General features: G+C 36.6%; 3 protein-coding genes across 3 annotated transcripts; all 3 read right to left on the reverse strand.

Moving 5' to 3' along the window:
* Positions 1 to 361: 361 nt before the first annotated feature.
* Positions 362 to 8,983, reverse strand: LOC122574665 (zinc finger protein 251-like). The gene is made up of 6 exons (XM_043742523.1): positions 8,637 to 8,983; positions 6,296 to 6,437; positions 5,447 to 5,602; positions 3,555 to 3,815; positions 3,068 to 3,237; positions 362 to 582 (listed from the first exon to the last, which is right to left on the reverse strand). The coding sequence occupies exons 1-6, from the start codon at positions 8,859 to 8,861 to the stop codon at positions 370 to 372; spliced, it is 1,167 nt and encodes a 388-aa protein (XP_043598458.1). The 5' UTR covers positions 8,862 to 8,983; the 3' UTR covers positions 362 to 369.
* A 1,676-nt stretch (positions 8,984 to 10,659) lies between these two features.
* Positions 10,660 to 12,477, reverse strand: LOC122574590. The gene is made up of 3 exons (XM_043742314.1): positions 12,379 to 12,477; positions 11,317 to 11,476; positions 10,660 to 11,192 (listed from the first exon to the last, which is right to left on the reverse strand). Exons 1-3 carry the CDS (start codon positions 12,446 to 12,448, stop codon positions 10,982 to 10,984), a joined length of 441 nt encoding a protein of 146 aa, XP_043598249.1. The 5' UTR covers positions 12,449 to 12,477; the 3' UTR covers positions 10,660 to 10,981.
* Positions 12,478 to 12,827: 350 nt separating this feature from the next.
* On the reverse strand, positions 12,828 to 14,492 carry LOC122574982. The gene is made up of 6 exons (XM_043743281.1): positions 14,484 to 14,492; positions 14,223 to 14,286; positions 13,962 to 14,102; positions 13,679 to 13,824; positions 13,373 to 13,570; positions 12,828 to 13,045 (listed from the first exon to the last, which is right to left on the reverse strand). Exons 2-6 carry the CDS (start codon positions 14,267 to 14,269, stop codon positions 12,828 to 12,830), a joined length of 750 nt encoding a protein of 249 aa, XP_043599216.1. The 5' UTR covers positions 14,270 to 14,286; positions 14,484 to 14,492.
* Between the last annotated feature and the right edge of the window lie 5,892 nt (positions 14,493 to 20,384).

Consider the following 20,384-nt stretch of genomic DNA (forward strand, 5'->3'; position numbering starts at 1 on the left):
CGTAACACTTTGTAAACAGTATTAATTAACTTCGAGGAACAATAAAGAAATTTTATAAAAATAACATTCAATTAATTGTTCTAAATAAGATATAAAAGTTAACGAAAATGGATCTTATGGCGTGATAACAATACGTACTTACATGCTAATTTTACCTGAATGTAATGAGCAATTGAAAACGTTACTAACAATAAGATTAAAGTGTAATTGTGCGCAAACTTTGCGCACGTGTTTCTTTAAACAGCGATATAAATAGGGAGAGATGTTTAGACGAGTAGTTTCCATTTCTATCTCGTACAATAGTATAACAAAATACGTATAGATTTCTCGATGGATTTTCTAAATTATCGAGGGGGCGTTATCGATTGGTCAGTAGTCGGAAATGGATTTGACAATCTTCTTGTTCGAACACCTGCCAAGATGTAGCAGCATGTGGTTTTTAAGATTAGTTGGTTTACTGAAACCACGGCTACAAATATGGCACCTGAATGGCCATAGCCCATTATGCACGTACATATGACTCTTAAGATCTCCCGGTGTTGGGAACGACTTGGAGCATTGTGAACACTTGTGTGGCTTCTCCTGAAACATAAACGTAAGAGCACCCTTCACTGCGAATTTATACTACGAATAAATTGAAACAAATCACTGTTTTGCGAAACAATGTAATTTCAACTTGTAAAACTTTTACTTTCGTTCATAAGATAAGATTGTAAGTTTTACAGTAAATTCAAAACGACATTACTTGTTGTGCTATGTACTATTACTCGTCGTTTTCAAGCGTTTGCTGGTTAATATTTATATTTAAGTTTTCTTCGAGGAAAATATTGTGAAATACGTACACTTCGATTATGAGAATCTTCGATGAGGAATATCTTAAAGAACGTTCGATAGATATTATTGTAACCCGCAATATTTTTTCTCCTTTCATTGAATACTAGCACGAAAAATAGAACATTTCTTCTATAGTACAAACTACTACCTAAATAAAGATAAGATTCTAAACTTATTTTTATTTCACCAACTCGCAAAAATATATAAAAAAAATCTATGAAATGTTATGCCGATTTACGACGAAATGATATTATAATAGATAGACAGAAATATAAAAGAACGGCATTGATTGCGAAGAAATTTGTACAGAAATAAATGCTGTTCGTTATTGTATAAATTGGAGTTAAAACTGTTGACTTTGAACGAATAAAGGAACTCACAACACGAACTGCTTTGCATTTGATTAAAAATCCAATTAATTTTTACCAACAGGATAAATATTTGAAAGAATTAATGGGACTTGTCGTGGTCTCTAATCGAACACTTCTATCATTTTCTTTCCTAAATAAGTATTTTAATATCTAAAATCTCTCTCTATTTCCCATCCAAGCTCACGTTACCTGTTCATATACTGTTATTTTTTATATTATGCTCTTATATTTCTTTATATTTTTATGCTGTCATACGAGAATTAATACAACCAAAAGATAGATTGTTAAATTCGCAAAGAAATTCTTCCATTAAAAATAAAAAAAAAGGATAGAATTTGCAAGCGTTGAAATACAAGGAAAGCAATCCGCAGATCATACTTTTCTTACGTTTATCGCAACGTCATAAGGGACAAACGAGGCTGAAAGATATCTACGGGATCGCGTGGCCGACAGCAGCGACTATATTTTGCGGAATATCCTATATATTCTAATAAACGGAATTCTAAAAGATGGAAATCAGCAAACTGATTTTTCCCCATACGCAAAACTACCATCGAGTGTGAAAGACAAAGTCCAAAGGCACGCGTCGTATTTGTTATCCCGTTTCGATCGACTTGCCGAACGACAATAAAAGGACGCGTGGTCTCGCGAAAACACGATGAAAAGGTGGCAAGGGTAAGTGGGATGAGCGGCGGAGCACGTGAAAGAGGAAGGGAATGGAAGTGAGTAGAGAAACGAAGGAGAAAGATGGCAGGGGAGATAGTATACCGGCGAAGGTAGACGAGAGATAGAGGCGGAAAGCGATGTTAACATAAGATCGAAGAGAGAACCAGAAGAGTCTGCCTCCGGGTATATTCTCCGTCTCCCTAATTGGATTGCATTCCAAGCAGTAGCGAGTAATGGACCAATTACAGTAGCTGATGGCAAGAGCAACCTATATGGCTCCCGAGATATCATTACTTCGCTGGATTAGAGAAACTCATACGGGGGTTTCCGCTCTGATAAATAAAAACTCCGACCGATCTTTTACCACTCGCGCCTCGCGTTACCGCTTCGCGTACCGGTTTCCTTGCGTTTTCCCGATCACAACCAGCTTTACATCGACTGGGATAACTACGGCTAAAACGAAGATAAACTCCCTGAAGGGACTCGATCTGCGCCCATTCTCAAAGGGATCCATCTACCTTTTCTTCTTCTCTTTCATACGCTTTAACTTGATCGTGTTTTCAACTGTGTGTTTCTTTTTTTTTTTTTAGATATTTGTCAATTTTCGTGAGAGTATCGCTCATGAATATCTGGACGCTTTAAGTAACCAGTTACCTGGCCGATTTAAGTAACGACGCGTTAGTGACAAATCGATGAATTTTGGATTTTAGCTTCCGCAATGATCGACGGGCGTCACGCTTTTGGGTCTTCAGCATCGATCGTGTTACGCACTTTTGCGTAAACGTTGCAGCTGCAGCCTGAAAAAGCGAGTTATAACGTTGACGAAACATTGGCGCAACGCATAACACGATCGACCCTGACGAGTCGAAATGATAGATTAATGATTTATTGTTCTCTTACGCATTGTACCGATCGTCGTTAAAACTCCGGATGACGAACCCTTCGAACAATATCATTGGTAAAATAGGCGTTATAATTTCATTAATGTCGTTTGGCGAGGTATAATTATGTGATATTCATTGATTCATGGATAAAAATTAAAGACCACATTTTACATCGAACTACGATGCTACACGTTGTTAAGTTTTGACGAGTACTCCGAGTAACTAGCGAAAGAGTATCGTACCGATAGAATATGCTCGCAATATATAAGAATATTTATCTTTTTCAGTGAGAGCAGCTTGTTGGAAACTTACCTTGATGTGAGTCATACGATGATAGTAGAGGTTGGAAGAGGCCGTAAACTTCTTACCGCAAACGAGACACTGATGAGGTTTTTCACCACTGTGGATTCGCTTGTGCGTATTCAACGAGCTCGACGTTGAGAAACCCTTGTTGCACACCATACAAACATGCGGTTTCTCTCCTTCAATTTAACAACAAAATCAAATTACTTGGTCGATGTTCAACCGTCGGAAGGCTTACGTTTTTAGACACAATCGTCTGTTAGCCCTTTCGATCGAGTTATGTTAAAATATTCTTTCTTGTACAGAAATAAAAATGTCCTCACTGTCATTAGAAATTGTAATCGTAAATTATGCGACCACTGGTCTTTAAATTGACTGCACAGTTATCATTAATTATTCAACAATTTCGTGCAAATGATAGAACGTTCATATAGCGTTAATATCGAGTAAAATTAGAATTGTTTGCTTGAAAGGCACTGATCGATATTTCACTCACCTGTATGCGTTCTCATGTGACGTTTTAAAAGGGAAGGTCGGTCAAAGGATTTCCCGCAGACTTCGCACGGCAACAGAACCCTTTCTCCTCTCTTAATCGTCGTTAAAATACTGCAATCTAAATGATCCCCTGTCAAGGATAACGTCGATGACGAGGATTCTTCAGACGTAGACTCGTATTCGTCTACCTCGTAGTACGGATGTGAAATTGTCGATGACGAATGATGAGAAAGCAACGCCATGGATAAGTCTAATGGGGATTCTTAAACGCAACATCTGGTTATTAAACGCTATCTTTGACATATTTGTTAAACGAGAGACTTAAAAGAAAAGAGACATAGATAAAAATCTTCGATTCGAGAAAACTACAAAGTCAAACTCTAACAGAGAAAGTTATTAAACTTTTCATTTGTCAACATTCTTGTTCGCTTCCAAGCGCTAAAACGCATTCCGATACGTATTCACAAAGGTTTGGAAATAAATACAAATGTTATATATCGTTCCCTGTGCTCGTGTCACTTTTGGAAAAACAAGTGATTCCGCTACTTTTCCATCAAGTCCCTCGTGTATTTATAGGAGTAAGAGATTCCTACTCATTGCAAGTAACATTGTGCGTAACTGTGTATCGTTTTAAACAATAACGTTGTAAAAAGCCTAACTAAAACAGCGTTTCTTTTCTTTCGTGTACCATTCTTTCAATTCCTAAAATCGCTGCCTCGAATGAATATCATTAAAAAGTGGTATTTACGCTAAAATAAACATTTGAAGATATTTTTACCCCATACTTGGGTTTCGATACTTAGAGGTTTTAATCGTTATGCGAATATTCCGTCGATTTATACCGTTTCCTTTCTTCTCGCCTACGTAACATAACATATAAGCCACATCAATTCTTGCACGCGTCTGCGTACCATGATGCTTCGTAACGTCCTAATTCCATCGAAATACAACGTTTTCTTCTCCCCTTTGGAGATACTTGCGCAATAACGAGCGTGCTTCTACTCGTCTTTACGCGAAACTTCACCCTGTCTTCGGCCTTGGTGCAATTGTACCTTATCCGATATAATAATATCCATTTTCTCGGTTTCTTTCAAGGCCAAGGATCTCCTAGCGAATATCCGTGGTCGCGACTGCAACCATCCCCCTCATGGCCACCCGTTTATCCGGCGGTTCTCCTCTTCGGTCGGCGAGCCCTCCTGTTCGGAATTGAAGGTTCGCTGGCATTGTACTGTCCTTTATATCCCCCGGTAAGCGCGGGGGTCTGCGCATTTGAATCATGAGCGAACGAACGAGCACCTTGTGATCCAGCCGACAAAAATACCGGCGCATATTTGCATTTCAGATTTGTTAGCCGACTTTCTTTACCTTCTTTTTCGATTGACCCGCGATTGCGCCGATTAACGCGATTGCACCCGCTCAAGATTTCGATCGCCAAACACAGCCCCACAGCTCTGCCTCTTTCGCTCACTGGTCTTTCAGAGCGATTCTTCTTGAACGCATCGACTTACGTATAAAACGAATTCGCGTGTATCGCGTTCTGATAAATCCTTCAAAGGGACAAGGAGAATGGTCCACGTTTTCCAGCAAAGTTTCAGAGTTTCTACCTTATCTGTTGTAGATTTTTATAAGCTTTCTTAATCGTCTTTGTCAAGTGACACTTTCGCAAGCTTCGCGTGCTTTTGACCTTTCACAAAGGTATCGTATAGTCTTGGTTACGTTTTGCTTTAGTTATATTACGTATATCAGAGTATAGGGAGACGGAAGATGATTTGAAATGCGTTTGGGAAACGTATAAACAATAATTTAAATTGACGTATTTGCGAGGTTGTCCGTTTACGAGACTCCGTGTCGATTCCCTGTATTATTTCAAGCTAAAAGTCTTTAGAGACTCACCATCTAGAATGGAGTCAATGGTGCATCTGTACAGAGCAGACCTCGAACACATGTCGTGCGATATAAAGACGAAATCTTGTTCTGCCGTAGGAAGAAACCAAGCCACTAATTCTGTATCCGGTTGGACATCTTTTATTACTTCAAAGATTGGATCCCCTGAATTGCATAAACGAACAGAAAGCATAAAAACGAACGTTAATAATCCGCATTGATGGAAAATGAAAAGGTAGTTAATTAATAAAGGAGTGTTAATTGGATCTTATCGAAGTAAACGTATTATCCACTAAATTGTAATAACGACAAGAAATATTTAACTTTCTACGCGATAACTATACGCGATGTAATTATCTGTATTAGCAACAATTTCGATGAAATGAACTATTTTCAATCTAATTCCCCGAGTTCTGTCGCACAGATAATTATTCGCGGATAATTTAGTTACTTATGCACATACAGAATCGTACAGATAGATCGATGTAACTAATCTAGATTACATAATGTGTCACATATGCGTAACACTGATCTCAAATTTAGATATTCAAAGTAGAGTTAGTTTATTCAGACGATGAGAAAACGAGAGAACTAGAAAAGGAAAATCAGGCGATGAAAATATCGAACGTTATTCGTTACTGTATGTCGCAGGATAGTTCGCTAAGCAGATATTTATAAATTGAAATGCAGGAAACATAATATTAATTTTGAGTGGCAGAAAACTTAGCGACATCAATAATTTGCATGGAGAATTTATCACGACTGACGTGCACGTACGCTATCATTTGCTGCATCATGTTGATTCTCATGATTTACTTAATCTTTTTTCTTCTTCTTTCGACGCATACATTAACTTACCTTTCACTTTGGTACCGATTAAGTTTACTTGTTCGTCGTAAGACTGAACTATACGGAGGAATCTTATCCAATTGCACTGGCGCTTGTTAAGACTGTAATTCGAAAAGAAGACTTCATCGTAGCAGCCGTATTCGCGTCTGATCTGAAACAAATCGCAGTTATGAGAAACTTGGGTTAAAAAAACCGCATGGGTTGCATTAACTGTAATTGCTATCTGTAATACGTACTTAGCACAGCGTGATCTTCTTGCGGTTAAAAAAAAAAAAAAGAAAAATCGAGTTAAGGTAACGAGTTTCTCCTTTTTAACTTAAGTAGTTTTTCTTGATAGGGAGAAAATCATTTTTCGGTATGAAGAGGAATGAATTAACGAATAGAGAACATTCAATTAATCGATATAGTGCTATTGAAAAAAGCAATTTGAAATCAAACGTGTTTAAATTTAATAAGAAATAAAAATAGAAATTATAGAAATTATAAAAGGATTATGTCTCGTAATTAGAAATGTTAATTTCCTTGTTTAAAAATGTATATTCAGATTTATAGCTTAATAACCTGTAGAAATATTTATTATTAAGTAAACACAATGCAAATTAATTTCACGTCTGAGTAAATAATAACGATCAGGTGAGTTTCAGGATCTACGATATTACTATACCTGTAATATTTCGTAATATTAGCTAGTTGGATGGATAAAAGTTAATAACTATTTAACATTATTCATATTCATTAATACTCGATGTTGATATTTATCGTGGCTGCTTATAGTTAGTCTCTTCGTTTTCTATTATTTAAAATCGATCAGCACGTCGCATTATCATTAAGCTACAGAAATTCTACCAATATAGCATATTAAAACGACTGGGAAAATTGTATATAAATGTTGATTGAGCAATTAAAAAACACTTTAATGTTATTTTAACTACTATGTTTATATTTTCAATACCGGATGCAAATAAGTTATTCTGATGTCTCGTAATTTAAATATAATCGAACGCCGATGTAACATATTCGCATTACGTATAATAAATCCTAATTCTAAGACGTTTCAGACTTACATGCTTGAACTCTTCAAAGCAATTTAGTTCCTTTCGTTTATAATCGATACTTAAACTCCTATTTAAATGGAAATTTTAATTCCCAGCTTAATTTATTCGATAAAGGAAGGAGTTTGAAATTTGAAGTTACAATCTGTATCGTTTCTCGTGTTTCTCCGAACGAATTAATTTTGAAATTCATACGAGGGTGCAATTCGAGCAATCCTTATCTTAGATATCTGATAACCAGAAGGCAAGTCCGTGATTAAGAAAATTATAAAGTGAAATCGAATTAAAATGACGATACGATGACTAATACTCGATAGACTAACTTGTACTTAAAACTTTTTGTATTTCTTCTACACTATATTTATGAAATATATTTGAGTTTCTATAAGACGTACTTATGCTTGACGAAACCAGAATCTGTTCGTTATTAAATGTTATAGCGCAAGCCTTTAGTTCCACTTGGATCTCATAAGCGAAAGATCTCAGATGGCGATCTCTTTACACAATAAGACGTAGAAAGAAGCGGTCGTTTAGAATTATTATTCACATACCTCTAGCTATTATACCCTATTATCTTACGTTCAGACTCTTCCATAAGTTTAACGCACGAAAATGTTTTTGCGACCATTCCAACTCGATAACTATATAATATCGGAATCATTTTCAACCGTAAGCCGTGTTCCATCGATATTCTAAACAACTTACGATGCTGAAGAAATACCCAAACTTGTAATCAAGTTTTTGGCTTGCACGCGAAAACCAGCATTACCTCGCCCCTTACAGTCCGAGTCACACCCGACATTTTATCTCGGTTGATTTACATTCAATATCACGTTTCATCATTTATCCGCCGATATATTTCTATTGACGCTAGAATCATCAATTTGCGGAATGTGAATACAGTATAGTCCCTAGAATTAATATAGCTGTATTACAATTTCTGTAGCGTTTAAATATAATTCGAAGTGTTGAAATATAATCCTTGTTGTTTAAATTGCACGCCGAATTACAATTAAAGCGATACTTTCAGCTTTCCTCCCGATAAAAGCCAACTAATCCTATTTCTTATCTTCTATTCTATTCTTTTAATTCTATTAAAAACGCTTGCATATTGTTGATAATTACAAAGAGAAACGTTTGTAAGCTTAAACAAAAGTGTGGTGCAAAGAGCAAGGTTTTCTCGTCGACGGAAAGAAACTAGCTCGATACAGGACCGAAATAGATTAACGGCTAAGATCAATCGCAAGAATCCGAGCAACGAAAGTTGGAAGAATCTTACGACGAAACACGTTACTTACATCGTTGTCATCGAGAAGGGAGTAAAGGTCGATCTTGTCGAATCGAATGGAGCCCTGAAAGGGGTAGATCAACGTCCCTGCCGGAATAAGCACGTTCGACCATACGGATATCCTGACGTCCGTAACTAAACCGCCTGAATCATTCTTGAAGAGGCCCTTGTAGTTCGATCGATCATTCGCTAGTGCCAAGGAAAATTCTTTGGGTATCAGAACGCAGGTTTCCATAACAAAGGGCCCGCAAAGGGTAGCTTGGGGAAAATCACAGCTACCGTTGTCTCCACTGTTGTAAACACTTTTTCCCGCACAACGACAAGATCCTCGACTCTTTCTTTTTTATCGAACGTTTGTTACCAGACGATCGTGCAAAATGACCAAACGTCGATGCCCTTTTCTCTTTTTCTTTTAACAGTCTCTGCCAGAAACGTGATTTTCCGCAAGAGAAATGGTAACTCGAGATCGATGGAAGAGGGTGGCGAAAGCAACGTTCTGAATTCGAGGGGAACGATGTTAATTATTTTCGTCAAAAGCCACCACGACGTTGAAACGCACTCGAATCGTTTTTTTTTAATACAAGTACAGAGAGACACTGTGTGTGGAGCGCACTCGAAACTGTCCCGTGTTCCCCGGTCGTACGTCGTTTTCGTGTCCGCTCCCGACTTAGATCTAAATGAGGAACACGATCGATCGATATACCCTGCGGGCGGGGGGATCGAGCAATTTCAAAAATTGGAGCAAATCGAGCAAGTGCGGCGTGCGACGATCGCAAAGTGAAATTTCAGTTGCGAGCGTGAGGGTCGTTCGTCCTCCAAGGTGCAAGGGCCTCGGCTGACTGGATAGGATTAACCGACTGATCTTGACCTTGCGACGGGTTACCAGCATTTGCTACCGAATGGGTAGCCCTTCCCCTTCCTTACCTCTTTTCCCACTCACATGGCCACAGTACATGGCCCGCTGCAGACTTTTTCAGTGGCGTAGCCCTCTGCTGGTATCCTTTGACGCCGTACTTCGCCCTGTCTTGCCGATCTCCTCCTCACCGTTCAACGATTCCCACCTCTTCTTTCGTTTTCGTTCGACTTCTTCGTTCGACTATTTATCTTCAACGATTCCACTGTCTTCGTATCTCGCGTAATGCTGTTCTCTTTTTGCGTTTCACATAAGGAAGAAGTATACGACGAAGACTCGTTAGAGATAAGAGTAGCCAAACGGTATACACGCCAATGGATCTCTTTGCCCCACTATGTTCATCCTGTGGCGAGTGCACTTGGTGTATAGAACGAGTATCGGCTGCTTCACCATTACAAGGAAGCCGGCTCGTCGTCCTCGTCGTCGTCATCGTCGTCTTCTTCACCCTTCTACCGTCGCTGCAGCACCGTAAAGAGAGAACCCACGTGGGCGATTGGGCACCTGTCGCTCCCTGTGCCCTTTCCTTCTCCTTCGCGCGTTCTGCTCGCTCGTGTCCATCCTCCTCTAGTTCCCTACCATCTTCCCGCTTCCACGCCCTACCATATCCTTTTATCCGCCGCTCTCCTGCTCCTCGCCATTTCTTCCACCTAACAGCCTTCTGGACTCTCTTATTTCTTTCTTTCGTCGCGTTTCCTCGGGCCTGCACCTTGGCGATCTTCTGCCAACCAGCCGAGGCTGCCTCCCTGATTCCACGCCGTTCCCTCTCGCTTCAACCAGCTTCTTCCTCTGCCTCCTGTGTCCAACTTCTTTCCTCCTTCCTCGTTCATCCTCTTCTTCCACTTTGCCTCGTCGTCGCTCGCCGCCACTCTGATCTCTTTCTCTCGCCCTTCTCGTTCGCCGCCGTTCGCTCTACCCGTCACCTGAAAACCTCTCCTTTTATTCGTTCGTTACGACCGAACGTTGGAACACCGAGAAATATAGTTACGAAATCGATCGGGGACCGATCTCTACGCTTTTACCTCGCGATTACTCGCTCCTTTCGCTGATTAGAAGTTCGTCTTCTCACGTGTTCGACCGTACAGAAGAGTTGACGAGTTTCCAAGGTTTCCAGTTCCTCGGTTTTTATTTTGGAACCGATCCACGTAATGGTAAACGAGAATGTTCGTTTCAAGCGATATTTAGAAAATGTACTCGAAGAAATGGTAGACCGGAATTTTCGTAAACGTAGTGGTATCTTGTGGGATAATTTTATATCGTATCCTTTATCCATACTGTTATTATACTATATGTATTATACTGTATCAACGTGTATCGATCGTAAATTACCAACATTTGTATTAAATATGATTATGATAATTTGCATTAATTGTACAATAAACATTTTATATTAAGCATCTTAAAAAAGCGATGGTTTATTGTGTAGCTTAATCATTGGTTGCCGCTTAATGTTTGGGAGTTCTTTGATCTTCGGTAGTCGTTTGGTCTTCAGTAACTTCATCTTCAATAGTCGCTTGGTCGTCGGTAGTTATTTGATCGTCAGTGATCGCTTGATCTTCGGTAGTCATTTCGTCCGTCAGTGGTTCATATTGTGTGCCTCTTGGACTTCTCGGTATATTTCTCAGGTCAAATATGTGTTTCGCAGTTTCTCGAATTCTAATTGCAAGATATATTTGTTCATTTAAGTTTTTAACCATCAAATTATGGCTTGAAAAATATAAGACAATTGTACATTAAGAAAAATAATACATCGGATAGTGAAAATAATTACTGCACATACGTTATGTAATAATAAGATCCTACGATTATAGCTGCGACTAAAATCAGAAAAAGAACCAATACGAAAACACCGACGTAATCTTCATTTGGCAACCAACCAAAAAAGAAACGCGTTGCCTGATCTTCCATCAAATGCGTACGCCAATTTGGAGGTCCTAGAACTTAGAAATGAACTTTAAAATAAATGAATTCAGCTAATATAAAGTAATTATCGTAAAATCAAAATATCCTTATTCAAAAAACTATATCAAATTTAAAACTGGGTCCGCTATTACATCTACTACAAAGGTAGTTCGCTGTATTATCATAAGTGGATAAATTTTATAGAAATATTGTGTTCTTACAAAACATTCGGATAGAAAAGCTTTAAAGTCTACGAGAAATATTGAACGCGAGTAAACAACCGTGTGAAATTCACTTAGGGAAAATTTTCAAATAATAACATCCCTAGAAGATCTTGAATGTAATGTTACCTACACTGTTACCGGTTTTTCCGGTTCCCACAAGTTTCTACCAAGACTCGTTCAGTAAACTGTGCATATATCAAAAAAGTAGATGATTTTACATAAAATAATGTTTTCTATTCTATATTCTATTCTAAATTCATTTGGAATTTTCTATATTCTTTCCATTATTATATCGGAAGAATTTATCATGTCTGAGGTAATTGATGGTAATTATCTTATCATGGGAACAGGGAACTTTTATTATACTACGATTTATTAGTCACTTACTACTGTCTGAATACCCTCTCATTAAAATGTTATTCTTTTAGTAAAGAATGTTTTCTTGGAGATAGTGTATCAGTGATGCACATTATATTCTCATTATAATAATATTCTCTGACGAAAGATCAAAGCACAACGTAAATTATAATACATACATATATCTATTACTAATTAAGAATACAACTTATGCAAAATACAAGTGCTAACTTTATACTTTTTATACAAAATATACAGAAATATTTGCAGCATAGCTTATGATTGATACCAGTAGTACGATTTAGACGTAGTAGAATAAAAATACGAAAAATATAGGTAAGATTAAAAATAACAATTACCTCTGATATATATCATATTTGTTATCCATACAAAATTTAAGTCATTTTGCTTCACGACACATTGCCACATCCCGTTATGCGTTTTATTAACGTTTGTAATGTGTTCAACATCGGCTGCCATTGGAAGCGTGATGCCATAATTCTTCCACGTTTTATTGCGTAGTAACCAAGACACTTCAAGCTCCGAATAAATGTGTCCTAGGATTGCACAATGGCATTGTATGGTTGTGTCTAGAGTTTCCCTTATTTGCATAGTTTCCTCTGCTGGAATCACTGCCAAGGTGACCACTTTGATAATCGAATACGTTCCATCGATTCGACGTAGTGTCATCGCATAAACGCCAGAATCATTTAGAATCGCTTCCATTATCTCTGAACAAATAATTGTTAATTATCTCTGAACGGGAGATTCTCAGTGACAGCGTGATTTTAATAAAAACCATGAGAAATTATGTTTTACCAATATCGTAATCTTTTAACTCCAATCTTTCGGGCTCTATCTCCACAAAGACACCATTTAAAGACCATTGTAATTCGGAACGAGGAGATTCCTTAGTAATTAATTCCACGATATCCGAGTCGGATTTAATTGTGATAGAACGTTGTTCTTTGGCAGTAAGAGCCGTGTGGTTCATTCTAATTCTTCGATTTATCAATTTTATCGTATCTGCGAGCAAAATAGTTTACGTATCATTTTTACAGAGGTGATATCAAGTTTCATTTTGATATTTCTATATATAATCTTAATACGATTGTTAGACCGAGGATATTCATGCATTTATGGAAATTGAAGAAAGTAGAAGGACTTGATTATATTTTTATATAATTTCTAATTTTACAAAATTTTCATTTTTAATTTTAATATACGTATACGCGATAATTTCTTCTGACAAATCGAAGATAAATTTATTTGCAGCTGGTTCCAATAAATGACAATATGTATACCGTGTGGAAATTCATAGTCCTCGAATGGAATTAGAATTTTTAAAGTTACCTTCGGTTATATCGCCACAAAGAATTTCGTTGCAACGTCCAGTCATTATACTCGGTCCTACACACGGTTCTCCTCTGATGTTAGGTGTTGGCGAGTCGCAACGTCGTTTTCGAATTCCTGTACCACCATTGCAGCTCACGCTGCATGCCCATGGTCCCCATTCTGACCAACCTCCATCAACTGGTGGTCCTTCTATATCTTTCAAGGAAGAAATTTAATTTTATTAATAATGTTTTAAAATAACTAAATCTCTTCCTAAATATTCCTAAATATTTAATAACAGAATACAAGCGCATGTGTTTCTACCCGTTGGAATGCAATTGACAGACCAAGTAACCCAGCTGTTGGCATCGACGCCGACGGAAAAGAAGTAGAATATGAGAAGACTGGTATGCTGATAATGAAACACATTTGTGGCGTTGGAGTAGATGTTCATCGTATTTGCAGACCATCTGCGAATTTTAAAAAGTAAATGTCACTTAACAGAACTGTCTGAATCGTTGATCCTACTGCGGATCGTAAGGATATTTATCTTTAGTGCATAATATCGAATTATATTTGTCAAGTAAAAGTTTATACCATTTTTTACCTTATTGTAATATTAGTCCATGAATTCGTTGTGAATAAAGGTACACGCGATTTTTGTTTGTGAAAAACCGTCACTGTAGGGTATGTAGTTTTTGCGAATAATATCCAACGATCTGGGTCATTAAGCTTGAGCATAAAATATCTGTTAAAGTAGTATATATCAGTAAATTACGTTTACTGGAAGCTCTAGTGTTTATTAAAATGAGTATATCACAAGAATTTAACATCGTTGAGTAACGATGGATCTTTGCGTGTAACTTACAAAAAGTCGTGAGTACAATTTTGGGATAGCAATGCAGCCTGCTGCATGAAAACTGAATATTCATCTGCAAGAGATGTTCGGGTTTTTGAGAACTTTTGAAGAAAGAATTAAAAAAGAAAAGAAGAATTTATAATATGTAAGATTGCCAATATAACAATAATTTGATTAATATATTACAGTATTATATATATTACCGAAATTATACATGCGAAATTTAGAGATTGAGAAACTGAAAACAGGTGAGAAATTTATTACATTTACCCTGGAGTCTCGGGCATCAGATAGAAAGGGAAATGAACTGCACCTTCCCCTCGAAGATGAAGAGTCACTTGTTGAGGAAGCAATATTTCTTCGTCAATCCATGTTGATAACGATAGGATTCTGGTGTATTTATCAGTCCTCGTGTTTTCTATATGACAATCTATTTGTATGAAGAATCATTTATATTCATTTTAACTTGATACTTGTATCTAGATTAAAATATGAAAGGATATTCATGTAAAACATTAAACATTTCTATGTACCGATATTAAACATTCACCCCTATATTTCTCGAGAACATTACTAACATTAATAGACTGCAGATTTTCGTGGACTTATGCGAAATTATAATATTTAGTTTGTTTCTTTAATTGTGAACGTACTTGATCCACGATCGAACGCAAAGCCAACAGCTTTTGACTGTTCACTGCCATAATAATAATACATTGGTAGGAAAGCATTGGGAGGATCGGGATGAGTCCATTCGAACAATGGTGTAGGATCGTCTTCGTAATAAAGCAATAATTGTCCGCGTGGTATACGGATGATAAAGCTGCTCCATTTTCCGACATAAAGCAAATGTGGCAGAGTTTTTCTTTTCACTAAGGAAATTGCTGTAATTAAACAGACTTCGGTTAAAAAGCGAAATAATTATAACAAGTTGTTCTTAGAAATATTAGAAGAAGAAGTAGGATAGGAATACACCGAACTTGAAAATACAATGCCGTGCTTTAAAGATATTAATTATACGTTCAATAATAGAACAAATTAATTAAAACTTCCTCTTATCCAGTTTTCCTTTAACCGGTTCCCGCGTTAACCTGTTAGCTGCGAAAGACTAGTTAACTCGTCGGGCTACCAATGTTTTAATGATTTTCAGTTAATAATTTGATTAATCGAGGTTCTTTAGTTTCTTTAAACATACAGACATATTTGTCAACTTCCAAAGGATCTCCTGATTGAGAGATAACAGTCAATGATGGTGAAAGATAAAAATAAATTATAAATTATTATATTAACATTTGCAAATTTGAAATTACCAACTCTAAATTCGATCACTGAGAAACAAAAAAGTATTCCGAATGAATATATTCGCTAATTACCTGTAGTTTCCGATTCGTAAAAGAGGAGTACTTTTTCGTTGTCCGACGTTCCTATTTTGAGGATGTAACGCGATTTTAATCCATCATCGGCTAAAAAGACAAACACGACAGAATCTGGATTATCCGGTTCCCAAGCTTTCACAGAAAAGCGTAAACCTTCCGAACGATATTCGGGTAAAACGTATATACGCCTATCTAGGCCATCTCCCACGGCAAGAAACGTGTACTCCTCTGTAAAAACGACGATTAATTATAATTTTCATTGTGATTAATTAAAATTAGATTTTATATTGGTATGCTTTAATTGCATCCCAAGGAGAGAATCATTACTTTTTAAATAAATAACAAAAATATTGGAATATCTTTTACCATCATACTAGAACGCGCTTTACTATTATTACGTTTTAGCTAATAAACAAGGAGGTTCCAAGTCGCTTGACATTTTTTCGATTCGTTCCTTCCTAATGAAAATTCACTGAGGAAACTATTTCATACGGAAGATCTTGAATAAAATAAGGAAAATAAAATTTGTGAATAAAATATTGGCTAAAATAATGTCGCAATATTTACCTGGTTTCTCACAATCTCTAACGTTGCATAGATCATGGGGCAACAAAGGATCCTTGGTGTAACACCAAGTGCCGGCGATATTACGCGACGGATTTCTGCAATAATTACTGGCGTTCTTGGCACTTCCTTCTGGAAAGACGCTATCATTGAAATATTCTCGACCGACTGTGAAACTGGTTTTGGGAACTGCTACATTTGCTCCAATTTTTGCAGATCTGACGCGAGTCGATTTAGTGGTATTTGCTCGAGACGCATTTTGGGCCATCGCTGGTAATTTGGGTCTGATTGGCCATTTGTCACAATCACGTCCTGAACGTGTTTTCGAAAGTGTTCCCATGTAATCGTTCGCCGTACCTGCCATTCGACATTCTGCAAAGGAGAGTTAATCGTCTTTGTTTCATACTTGTTTTAATGTACGGTACAACTACGTCGCTGCACTACTCAACTCCATTTATTGCAACGAAATTTTAGGTAACGCCCGATTAACTGAACTTTTGCCGATTGAATTCGCTTGTCTGTGCGCGACCTCCTATTAGGAGCTTTCCTTATACGAACGAAAAAGTATGAACGAAAATAAATAGCGAGGAAAGCTGACAAGCTTCTATATAAACCGAATGGAGCTTTACTGTATTTAAGTATAAGAATTTTGTTTATCGGGGCGAAATTTTAATTAACACTTAAATAGAATCATTAATTACCTGACGATCTACATTTTCGAATGGAGCAGTATCGTTTTGAAATCGTTACACTCTCCCAAGGGACGTATGCGTAACAATAGGGACCATTGGAGTCGCGAGTGGGATTTCTACATTTATTAAGTGCCTTCAAAGCAGACCCATCGATAAAATTTCTGTCATTTTTGTCCTCTGCTGGGATCTTATTAAAAGACATGCGTATACCAAAATGAAAAGTTTCATGTGTACAGTAATTATTACAGTAATTGCAACAATTATTGTTGTTCATTGTAATACAGATTTACATATCTACTATGATTGCACGCGCTATGTAAGTGTGTACTGTCTGAAAGATCAAGTATCTGAATCATGTTAAAATCATTTATCTTTTAATTAACATCTTTAGCTTGATATATTAATAACCTTTTCCTAAGTATATTTCTTACTTCTTTCGATATCCATGGAATACATGGAATTTCTTTAATGCTTGTCCATTGTGTACCTTTGAATTGAAAATCTCCTATATCGGACAAACAATTTGGTGCCCAAGCATCCTCTACCGCATCTGATTCTATTTAAACGTAAGTTTCTTATAATCGTCTTTCGTATCGGCGTATAATCATTTATTCAGGAAATTTTCTTCAGTATAATTACATTCTACTATGAAATTTAAATTACGCACATCTGACGATAAATACGCGTAACACGAAGATTTAAATCGAGGAGTGTTACCTTCCGGAGAACAAAATAGCGTCCATTGCGCTATTGTCTTTTCGCTTCCAATGCTAAACCACCTCAAACCAGCAAAAAAGATTTCGTTCATGTACAATAATTCGATAGCACCTCTCTGCTTATGTGAATACACGCGTAAATGTCCGCCAAAAATGCTACAACGTAAAAGAGAGCAGTAAAGTACTAAAGTAGCGAAATGGACGAATGTAATAAAATTCGATTGTAATATACGAAATCGTCAACCTGATGCTAAACTCCCTCCATGACCAAAAATCGAGCAAGTCTGAGGTGGAAATCTCTTTTAAATAATGTTTGGACGATTCTTCGAATTCTTGATACGTAAGTGTCGCAACGTCTTTGCTTATTATTACCTATATTATATCGTACGGTAATTTAAAAAACGATCTGTCAAGACTCGAATATTAGAATATTTACCGTCACAGAGGGATATTCTATCGATGGAGTTTGATACAAACGTATTTGGATATTTTGGCTCGCACGAACGAAAAGCCGAACATCGATCGTATCGTTATTTTTTTGCATGGCCCAAACTTTCGAAAAATCAATGCCGAAAGTCGTATGCGTCTCGCAATCTGAAAATTTTAGTATATAGCTATTATTACATATAGTTATATAAAACGATTTAGTATTTACTGTAGTTAAGATTTAGATAATTCTCTGGCCAATATATTCGAGGTTTTAGAAATTTTAGGCTGTGCTTTAACCATATTTAACAATAACATTTTTTTCATATTCTACTGACGTTGATTTATCGAAAACGTACGAATGTGACAGAACGCGGTGCTCCACAAAACGTTCGTCCCTCGAACTCCATAATACAGAAATGTTTCTGGGTACAAACTTGTAATTCCATGTTTTTTCTTGTATTCCTGCATCACTAAAGGTTTCATTGCTCCCTCGATACCAGCGGAAATGAAACCACCACCCCATGTTATCCAGATTCCCGTCCACTTTGAACCGACCAAAATTTCAGGAGTATTTTCAGCGTTTTCTTCTTCCTGATCGGAGAAAAGAGAAATCTACTGTTTCACAATAATTAGATCTTGCATATTGCAAATCTTTAGCTTCTCGTTTAAGTCACAAAAAGTTCAACTTTTTATTTAAGTCTAACGAGTACTTTTATTTCGGATACTCTATATGTATATTTTCTTAAGTATTATATCGTATTCTATTTTCTTCACTTATAAATTTCCTTGTAAGGAAAGGCATGAATATTCATACTCTATAGATTATACCACGTAATTAGGAATATAGAAAAGTTAAAACGTCGTATTGTTACGAACATCATCTGCTGGAAATGTTTGACGGCTGCCAGAATTTGCAAACACCAGTTCAACTCCTGCAGTCCATATATCTGCTATTGTTTCAGCGGAAGCGGGAATCGGTAAAAGACTAAGCAATATACCAGCTTGCCCCTGTACGTATGCATTATTTTGTTAAACTAAGGAATTCTTTTGCCACAAAGAAGAAAAGTAACTAAGATTTAAACCTCAAAATAATTCTCCATCAATATTCCCTATCTATAGAAATTATATATGCGTTGATCTTTTATCTACGTTTATTTTATCTGTTATGTTCTATTCTTTCTCCTGAAAGAACATATAAAGACATACAAGGTTTTAATGATATACATATACATTGTGATAATCGAGTATTGAAAATAAATAAATAAATGTGTATACCTTTTTCTCGTCATCTGGATTCCACAATTTAACCCAAAACGAAGTGTTGCCACTGGGTGCGTGTAATTTTGTGAGTATAGCATAATTAGACGAATTCTTTGTAAATGCTACGCAATCTAAGAAATGTAATAACAAAATAATAATAATAATAATAAGATCGTGTAGATTAGAATCTATGGAATAAATACAAAATCATGTAAAACCTCTATCGTCGCAAAATGGAATATCGCAATACTGCTTCCGAATATATTCGAAACCTTCTTCGACGTAACACCATGGCCCTCCGACGTCACCTGACGGATTTCTGCAGAAATTTTCTGCCTCCCTACGTGATCGATCAGGAAAGTCCTGATCTCTGAACTTTTGACTCTATAAGACAATGTTACATTGTCGAAGAAAAACAACAAAAATTTCTTTAAATTCTATTCGCTCAATATCGCATTAAGGTTTATTTTATTCACCTTCGAACCTTCAAGCTCGTATCGTTTGTGCCATGATCTACATTTACTTGCGGACGTTGCGATTTCTTTAGTCCCTCCATATTCAGCTCCTGGTCCCGATAGTTTGCATTCTACTCGTTTATACATAATTATAATTATTATTGTAAATATTTCCCAAAAGAAACGTGATTTCGAAAGAAAATTGAATTTTACAGCGATTCTATTCCATTCAAACCTACCTCTATCGATAATTATGAATTTTCTCAATTTTCCAAATAAAATATTTTCGATCAAATTATTTATATGATCTTTTGCACAATATTCTGTTACTTAATAAAGTAGGCAAGTTGCAAATAGCGTGCTTGTTGCAAATGTTGCAAATTTTATAACATTTTAAGTTTCACTTTTATTATATTACCTCCAAAATTACAAAGTGGTACGTCACATTCGTCGTCTATAAGCGAAGGTTCCAAAGTATAACACCATGGCCCTCTATTGTCTCTCGTTGGGTTTCTGCAGTAATTTTTCGCAATTTTTATCGACCTTTCGGGAAAATCTTCGTCGCTTATATCTTTACTAACCTGACATCAAACATTATGAAAATATAGTATCTCTAATAAAAGTGACAAATTTATTATTAATATAAACAGTTCTTACAGGTTAAGCTCATAAGTACGTA

The sequence above is a fragment of the Bombus pyrosoma genome, linkage group LG14 (assembly GCF_014825855.1).
Source record: "Bombus pyrosoma isolate SC7728 linkage group LG14, ASM1482585v1, whole genome shotgun sequence".
NCBI classification, from domain to species: Eukaryota; Metazoa; Arthropoda; class Insecta; order Hymenoptera; family Apidae; genus Bombus; species Bombus pyrosoma.

What these genes read in the sequence shown, in the direction of transcription:
- LOC122574665 (XM_043742523.1), bottom strand. Translation starts at nt 8,861, where the DNA reads ATGGAAACCTGCGTTCTGATACCCAAAGAATTTTCCTTGGCACTAGCG. An exon ending in CATTGACTCCATTCTAGATG is followed by an intron (nt 3,816 to 5,446) that starts GTGAGTCTCTAA and finishes GTTGCGTTTAAG; the next exon opens with AATCCCCATTAGACTTATCC. An exon ending in TCACATGAGAACGCATACAG is followed by an intron (nt 3,238 to 3,554) that starts GTGAGTGAAATA and finishes GTTAAATTGAAG; the next exon opens with GAGAGAAACCGCATGTTTGT.
- LOC122574982 (XM_043743281.1), bottom strand. Translation starts at nt 14,269, where the DNA reads ATGCAGCAGGCTGCATTGCTATCCCAAAATTGTACTCACGACTTTTT. An exon ending in TGGACTAATATTACAATAAG is followed by an intron (nt 13,825 to 13,961) that starts GTAAAAAATGGT and finishes TAAAATTCGCAG; the next exon opens with ATGGTCTGCAAATACGATGA. An exon ending in TGTCAATTGCATTCCAACGG is followed by an intron (nt 13,571 to 13,678) that starts GTAGAAACACAT and finishes CTTCCTTGAAAG; the next exon opens with ATATAGAAGGACCACCAGTT.
- LOC122574590 (XM_043742314.1), bottom strand. Translation starts at nt 12,448, where the DNA reads ATGTGGCAATGTGTCGTGAAGCAAAATGACTTAAATTTTGTATGGATA. An exon ending in AAATATGATATATATCAGAG is followed by an intron (nt 11,477 to 12,378) that starts GTAATTGTTATT and finishes TTCATTTCTAAG; the next exon opens with TTCTAGGACCTCCAAATTGG. An exon ending in GGATCTTATTATTACATAAC is followed by an intron (nt 11,193 to 11,316) that starts GTATGTGCAGTA and finishes TCTTGCAATTAG; the next exon opens with AATTCGAGAAACTGCGAAAC.